Source organism: Eurypyga helias, unplaced genomic scaffold (assembly GCF_000690775.1).
Source record: "Eurypyga helias isolate BGI_N326 unplaced genomic scaffold, ASM69077v1 scaffold3764, whole genome shotgun sequence".
In the NCBI taxonomy this organism is placed as follows: Eukaryota; Metazoa; Chordata; class Aves; order Eurypygiformes; family Eurypygidae; genus Eurypyga; species Eurypyga helias.
The window spans coordinates 43,925-52,639 of record NW_010245518.1 but is presented as its reverse complement, the minus strand read 5'-3'; the positions used below and the strand labels follow the sequence as shown (position 1 = coordinate 52,639).

General features: G+C 39.0%; 1 protein-coding gene across 1 annotated transcript in view; it reads right to left on the bottom strand.

The window, feature by feature from the left end:
* Nucleotides 1-8,715, bottom strand: part of EVC2 (Ellis van Creveld syndrome 2) — a gene marked incomplete at its 5' end in the record, with an annotated part of 75,175 nt that overhangs the window by 25,265 nt on the left and 41,195 nt on the right. The window contains 3 exons of the mRNA XM_010150092.1: nucleotides 677-877; nucleotides 3,809-4,270; nucleotides 5,560-5,719. Of these exons, the coding sequence (XP_010148394.1) occupies nucleotides 677-877; nucleotides 3,809-4,270; nucleotides 5,560-5,719 (823 nt within the window). The remainder of the gene's footprint in view (nucleotides 1-676; nucleotides 878-3,808; nucleotides 4,271-5,559; nucleotides 5,720-8,715) is intronic.

Genomic DNA, 8,715 nt, shown 5'->3' with positions numbered 1-8,715 from the left:
GGAAATGTCTCTCTAACTTTGAGTAAACATGTCTCATCTTCTACATACTTAAATTTAAAACCCAAAAACCAACAAAACCCAACCGTCTGTATACACCCAACACTCCTGGAAAGAACAAACATAAATCAAGTCCAAATTCTTGCCAAGAAAGACCAGCTAATTCAAGAACATTACTTTCACAAATGGACAACACAATGTAGGTCATTCCCCTACAGAAACTCCTTGAAGCTTTCCTTGATTTAGTGTCAAATTTAGTAATGTGGAGGGGCTGCCAGAGAGAACTCAACCTGGGCTGTAAAGGATCCAACTTGTCCCTAATATTCAGAGCCAGGCTGAGCATCACCCAGATTTTTGGCATTTCAGTGGACTCTCCTCAAAGATACAGTGCCTTTTGGCTACTCATCTGCTTCTTTATAACTGTACCTTCTTCTTGGGAAAGCTGGACGACACACAAGCAGCAGAAACACACAGGTGTATGTAAAAAGCCCGACATTTATGCAACTGCTACCCGAACAATTATCTTTATGGTCCGCTGATTTATGCCAACAGGAGAAGTGTGCACTGCTGCTGTACCTATAAAGCAGCTACAGACCCATACCTGCAGCTGAGCCCAACAACCTGCAATACACCCTTGAATCCCTTGCACATCCCCACACTGATCCCACATTGTTCTCACCTGTTTATTGGTCAATGCTAAATTCTGATCAACTTTCAGCATCTCTGCATCCCTCTCTTCCACCTTGAAAGCCTGAAGCAAGGTTCTTGCTCTTATCTTGGGCCAAGCCAAGCTGCTGTCCACCTGAGATAAGGTGCAGTGCAACTCTTGCCTCATTCTAAGCAATTCCTCTTCAGATAGGGAGAGAGGTAAACTTAGAAGCTGCCTGTAAAAAAAAAAAAAAAAAAAGCCATTTGCTGTTCAATAATATGGGCAATATTGCATAAAATGTAAGCAACTGCTTTACATGACAATGATCATCCTTTTTTGTCTTATTCATGCACCAGTTAATGATTCCACACATAAGACTGAACAGCTCAGCATGTTCAAAATATCCTTGACGATACTTTAAATTCTGCATACAGAACTTTGTGGACTGTAAAACTTATTTTCAAGGGGAAAAAATTTTATTTAAAAAAAAAAATTAGTACATTTCCTATGCACAGAATCCTTCCACCTCTTCAGACAATGCAAACTCTGAACTTAGAGCTGAAATCAAGATAAAAGCTTCCTGAAAAGCCTCCCTCTACTTCTCAGCACTAAGCAGTCACAGTTACCGAAGAGGGGGGAAAAGTCTCTCTTTATAATAAAGTCATATATATCATCCCTCACATCACCAAGTCACAAGGGTTCCAGCTGTTCTTTGTAAAAAACCTTTTAGCAGTCTGAACAACACGGAATATATTTTAGCAGTAGTTTGATTCACTCAAAGTTCCCATTTTGTAGAAGGAAGGTTCTTCACACAGAAGTCTGGGGAACTGATCCTCAGGTCAAGCTGAAGTTCATGTAAAAATAAAGCTTGCTAAAGCCTAAATTCTTTTTTCAGTTGTGACTAACCTTAGACTACATTAATCTTATTTTGTGATTAATATACTTCCTTAAGAGTATTTTATAAAAAAATAGCATAGTTTGTTTGAAAAGTTGGTCTGTTCCCCAATAAACATATGTGTATTTGAAGCATGAACAGCATATTTTTTAAAAGTTGTTTTCTTTTAGAAACATATTATACTGCATGTACCACCAGGAGTGATGCTTTTATTCAGTATATCACAGGGCAATAGTGCCACATAATTTCACTAAAATATTTCTGAGTTTAGAAATCCCTATTTTTGTTTATTGATTCAGCAAAGTACAGCACAATCCTAAATTAAAACATTTTTAATGCATAAAGTTTTTATCTTCAAAAAATTCCTTACTTCAAGGCAACATTCCTCCAAGCAAGCATTTGCAGTATACATAACCATCTTTCATGTAGTCTTAGAATTTTAGAAGAAAAACCATACTGTATATCCATACATACAGATATATAGACCAAGATATAAAAGAAAAGACAGCAAGTCACAGTTCTGTCATATCAGTGCTTAAAGGGGACTTTAAGCGTTAATGATCTTCCCAAATATTTCGGACTAACTCGTGTTCTCTTTGATAAGCAACAAAAATGAAAAGCTGTAATTAAAAATAATTCTTTGTGAAAACTCGATAGCGGGTGAGAACATGAACATGAGAGCTGGCATCTGTCATCGAAATATCAAAATTGACAGTCAGTGGACTGAACACAAAGACTTGACAGATTTCAAGGGGCTTTTGACAGCACAGTTGTGCAAAAGCCGTGTTATTTGTATATATTTTCCAGCATTTTACTGGAACAAGCCAAACAGCTGACTGTTGCTGTAAATAAAGATAACATCTAACAAACATAAGAGGCAACACTGCAGGCTGGAACACAATTATCATGGAACTGTAAGTCAGAAACAGGAAAGACCTGCTGTGTCATACCATCTACTTCCCTGCTCCTCAGGTCTGCTCTCAGCAATGTAAGTAAGAGATAATAAGACAAGCTAGAAAATATATTCAAATAGCTTATGGAAAAGTATTTAAAATGCTGAATAAAATACAAAGCCCTTGAAATTACAACCAAAACAAGACACAAATGGATTTTCTTTCTTTACCAGAGCCATGGGCAAGGTTTCTTATGTTTCTGTTACATGGTTTTACACTGTGCAGCAAGCAAACTTATAAAGCTGCTGTCTGAAAAAAGATGCCCATGCAAATCTGTTCCCCTCAAACCCCCAACCAACCTCCCATGCCCAGTACGTTTGCTCCAGGGGCAGACAGCCTAATATAGGTTTGCCTGTTCCAGTTGCTTCCCCTAAAGCTGCAGTTTTGACAGCAGACTATTTTCATGTTACCATGTCTCTAACAATGTCCGTTATTAAATAGGCATTGTATAAGAAATGTAGTGCTGTAAATATTGAGGCAATACAACAACTACTCATAAATGTACTTGAAAGCTAAGAAGAAATGCTAACGAGCAGTGCTGATCTCTCAGGAACCTTGCTTCCCACTCCCGACGTACGACACGTACGATTCTTGGCTGCAGCCACAGTCTCTTCCTGCACAAGGTCTCCCAGTGGTGCTAAGGCCACCATCCGCCTTCCCACCTCTCCAGGATCATGTCACAGCAGGCAGCAATGGCCATGACGTGCACTCAGGGCCAGCAAACCTCTCTGCAACATTGCCCATGCCATGATGCCGCTCTGGCTCAGTGCCAGAGGCAATCTGTCAGCAGGCACAACTGGACACATCTGATGCATGGAGCCCATGAGCTGGAGAGGTAGGCTACTGCATGGTGTATTTATGGAATATGTGGAAATACTGTAGGAGATCTTAAGATTAACCCAATGAGTAAGGATTGACTTGTGGCTGGAAGGAATATAATGAATTGGATGTGGGGCTAATTAGGCCTGACATATTAAATGCTAATTCCAAAGTGCTGCACCTCTGAGAACAAAAATGAAAGCTGTGCAAGTGAAACCTGACACGGAGTGAATGGAAGTATAAAAACACCACTCCACATTTTTGGTTTCGAAACTGCTGTTTCTGGGATTTCCAGCGCAGCACTCACCTGCCAGCATTGCAGGGCTGAGTGCCTACAAAAACACACACCCCCCAAAAAAAAAAAAAAAAATCAAAAAAAATCAATTCCCAAGTGCCCAACAGGGAATGATCATTAGGAATTATTCCCAGGCAGGTGTGAAAACGCCCAGTTCACCTCTATTTGCAATAGTAACTAAGAAAAGGGTGCAGAGATACTTGCATCAATACTGATTGTTCCCAGCTCCTTAATTTCTTTTGTTCAGATACGCTTGTTTCCAGTTCTTGGCTTAGCTTCTGCCTGGTGAGCTGAAGCAGCTCTTCAATGGCTGTGCTCTTGTCACACTCTTCCCTTTCAAGCTGTTCATGCTTGACAACCATCTCTTTCTTATGCTCCTCCACAGCTTCTAGCAGAAGCATCTTTGGCACGTTGAGCTTGACCAGTTCTTGCACAAATACTGCACACTGAACTCGTTTAAGCTCTTCAACAGCTTTCTCTGTTAGACTAAACAGAAGATCTTTCAGCTCTTCACTGGCCTCATTGTCAAGCTTTTCAGTAAGTTCTTCAAATTCGATGGTGTAATCACTCAGAAGATTTTTCCAGTGGCTCAGGTAATGAGTGACCTCCTTAGCAGTTTTGAAGGGGTCTCCAAGTGAGAGATGCTCCTTCCAATGCTCTTTCTGCTGAATCATTTGCCAAAAAGAGGAAGAAGGTTAAGAGAAGGAATATCTCAATTTCTAGCTCTTTAAGTATGTATTTCATATCAATGCAAAATTTCATACTTTTGTTTTTCAGTGTTCTCGAAACTTGTTTTTGCTGTTCAGAGACCTACCTAGCCCTCCATATGATGGCTTTGTGTGCATCTAGCAGGCCTGTGACAATTCAGATCATTGTTAGATAGAAGAACTAACACAGGCATGTGGTCATTTGGACTGTTGCTAGATAGAAGGGCTAACATCTAAACAAATGCATGATCTTGACACAATCCCAACTTGCTGAACTGTAGCATCTGGCAGCATTCCAGAAGTGAATCTGGATCAAATAATAAGGAATAAAAAGAATGGGGGGGAGGGGTTAGGGGAGGAAGAAGAGGGGCTTCAAAATTTTTTATTTTCCCCATTTTGCAGCATGCAGTAATTTCATTGGAAAGCTAAACCAAAGCTACATATACTGATAATAAATACACAAATGAAGCCTCCATAGTTATACCTGCTGGCTCTCCTTGCACTGATATCTGGTAAAGAGCAGAAAACACTGAAACATATATGCTGCAAAAGGTAAAAATCCATCTCACCTAACTTTGGTCATCAAAAGAAAGGTCACCTAACCCAAGATAGTCTACATCCTTTAGGCAGAGAAAGATAAGGATCCTTGGATAACAACTCCCTTCCATTTATCTCAGATCACCTGCAAGTCATCCTCCATTATGAGATGATTTGGAGATCTTAAGAGTTGGCTGTGACTTTGAGAAGGCTGAGTTGAGTTGACATGACTCCTACCACAAGCAACCACAGGTACAGCATCTTTTAAATAGTTTTGTTTTGTAGCTGAATTTTAACTGTGCTATAGAAGTTATTCAAGTCCCACATAGTGAGGAAACCCATAGAAAACGACAACTGTCCCAGACCTGTGCCAGCTCACTGACTTCAGAACCTCAGTTGGCTTCTGCCTGTCTGCACATTACAGAGGCTTGTCATAACATCCTTGGACAGGTTAGACTAAGTAGAGGGACTTCACAAGTTTCTCCAGCTATTACTTTCTTGCAGGTTTTTCTAGAAGAGCAGCTATACCTTACTGCATGATTAATACAGCACATCACAGTACACAGCTAAAACCAACAGCCACTTATTTTCATCTTTGCTCCTGGCAGTGCTGACCCCTGTCATAAGAACTACGCTTTATTTTTCAATTAATTCAATTTTTAATTCATGATAAGCCCTGTGAAAATAAATATATTGAAAATAATTACCTTCTGCAGCATTTCCTGCCTTCGCTTGGCATTGAGTTTCTGGCGAAGCTTTTGCTTTTCTTGTTTTAAATCATGATCGAATTTCTGTTTAACAGAATTAATTTCAGCTTCAGCTCGGTCCAGCAGCATTCCCAAATGACTTTCAGGTAGATGACCTGCTCTGTAATAAGAGTGTTTGAAGTCTGTTATCCCAAATTCTTAAGAGCGAAAGGATATTTGAGGCAATTAGTACCATAGTAAGGCTCAACAAAGCAGACACACAGAACAATCTTTGTTTCTTTCGCACTGATACATGGGAGGATCAAATAAGTAAGTGGATAATAGATAACCTCAGAGATGAGTGTAGAGTTAAGGAAGTTTGTGAAGGCAGAGTGAAGGTGCATTAAGGAGGAAGGAAGGAAAGGTAAATGTAAAACCAATTACATATCTGTCAGTAATGTAAGCAGTATTCAAATGAGACATTTTAAACCTTATATATTATTCATAATATTTACATTTTTCATTTAATGCCCCTGAAATGCAATTCTAAACATCTTTTATAACTCCTTCCTCATTAGAAACAATTTCCTCTTTAAAAGATGTAATCTAATCAAGTAAAAACAATTAAAAATTAGTTTAAAGATACAAAGCAATCATATCCATAAAAAGATTCATATTCATATTTCCTATTACATTTACATCATCAGAAGAACTATAAATATTTCAAACTAATAGTGAAATACAATAACCTAACAGAGCAAATTCTCAGTCTGAAGCCCACAGCTCTTTCAAATGGAAGTTCCAGACTATGGTCTACCTCCAGTTGCTACAGTATTTAATTTCAAAGAGTAAGCCAGATCCCAACCATGCTTGCAAGAGTTAGAAAAGAAAACTTGCTCTCCACAAACTCAAACTGAATTTCAAAAATTACTTGCTATCATATTTCCACCAGAAATCCCGCAAAACGTTCTCAGACAACAGCAGAATAAAAGAACATCTTCATTCAGTCCAGGCTGTTGGACATTTGTGAGTTATAATTTCTAACATTAAGTACAGTGGACTTCCAAAATGTGGTGCTGAAAAGGTCAACAAGGAACTTTGAGTAGAAAACACCAACTCCTGACCTGAACCTGGATGTTATCCAAACACCTCCTGGTTTATTTCTCAAATCTCCATTTTTCAGAAGACAGGAACATCACGCACAGATCCTGGTTCCAGGCCTTCCAAGTCCCTGTTCTAGCACAATACCTGGCCCAATTCATAAACTAGAGCAGCAGCTAAACATTGCAAGCCCTTCTCCAGAAAGGACAGAGTCTCATTCTGGTTTATGAGGATTTGTTGATACCATAACAGCTTCATTCCAAATAAAATCCTCAAAATCTAAAAGAAATAAACCAGAAGATTAATGTATCAGCTTGTTTGCAACCACTGCACTGTAACCGTGGTGGCCAGATTCCACAATTCACACCTCTCCATCTACCGCTCAAGCATCCACAGTACCTGAGCAAGCCATGAAACACCATCCCCTACACAATGACTGCGCTGGATAGAAACTCAGCTCTGCTTTATCACATAGTTACATCAACCAGAGAGCGCCTCCTTTTGCAGAGTTTTCCCAACATTTATCTATTGTAATTCTTTAATCTCCTGCAAAGAGGATTAAAATACCTCTCAGTACCTTGAGAGCAATCCACCAAGCATCATTCTTGGGTCTTTTCACCATGTAATTTTTGCCTTGAAAGCAGTCAATGTTAAATCTCAGTGTAAGGTCCAAAAAAAAAACCAACAGCACCAAGTTCCCAGTCCATATTTGGCAACTGTCTTGCCCTCCTTTTGATCTAACCCAGGGAAAAAGATTAGCAAATAAAAGGTAGATTTATTATGGTGAGGAAGTGAGGCAAGATAATAAAAAAGATATTATTTTTAACACTTTCATCCTGTCTTATACTGAGAAAATAAACCCAGGCTTGCTGCATCCAATTAAAATCCCTGTCCAGAGCAGTGAAAAGGATCTGCAATAGAAAAAGACAGATGTGCTGGAACCACCCAGCAAATGAAAGTTTAACAACAGCCATGCACCATACAATGACTAGAAAATGCTATATACCTACCTATTCTTAGGATTAAGAGGGAAAAAAAAAAAAAAGTGTCTATGTTATTTCAGTTTCAAGTTGTTGATTTATTTATAGATCAAATATGTCCACAGCTCAAACTGTAGGTGATGCAGTATTGTAAAAACCTATCTATTTATTTATTTGGAATCCCAGATAACAAAAGTAAAGGACAAAACACCTAACACCACAGAATTCTACGGGAGTCTATGCGGCAACTCATATTAATCAGTGTCCCAGTAATTCCTAGAGGGCTCAATCCTGGGAAGAGACTTTCATTTCTGGTTTCATATAAATACAGCATAAAAACAATTACAGTACTAGAATTAAAAGATGTCATGTTCCAAACACACTCTGAACTGAAACACAAAATAGGAGAGGAGAAAAGACAATGAGACAGTACAGACTGTACGATAAACTGCTTGGTCTCAGTATAACAGACATCTAGTCACTGATGAAATGTACAGGCACATGTTTAATGTCTTTGAAAAAAGAGAATTTTAATGAAGGAGAATACTGCAGTAACGTCAAGGATGTTTGCAGGGAGATCCCCCCCAAAAACAGTGAGCACCAAGGAAGGTGCAGAGATGAAGCGCGGCCAATAGCAGCAGTATTGTAGGTCAAATCAGAGGCAGAACAAAAGCCAACAAATTTAGGAGAAAATATGGAATGAGGGCACTGAAAGTAAAAAGCAGTAGTTTATATTTGATGCTAAAGAATCTAAGGGATGCTGGAGTCCAAAGTAAGATTGTTTTATGAAAGCTCAAGAATGCAGGGGAGCGTAACCAAAGCAAAAGGAGATGGGTATGCAGCAGAAAAGTTGTGCCAGCCTGGATGTGCATGGAGGCTGAATCACAACACCATGCAGAAACTATATGGAGACAACCTGCAAGACTGTGCCCATTCTACTCCAGTTCAGCTGCTTCAGTTTTTTTGAACTGGCATCTTGCTGGTGCTCAGATCAGAATTTATGTAAATAATTCAGGGCAATAAATGCCCTAGATAGCAAAGTGCAACATGCAGAAAAGGTTTTAAGAGATTATTAGAAAACTTTATACTGATGCAT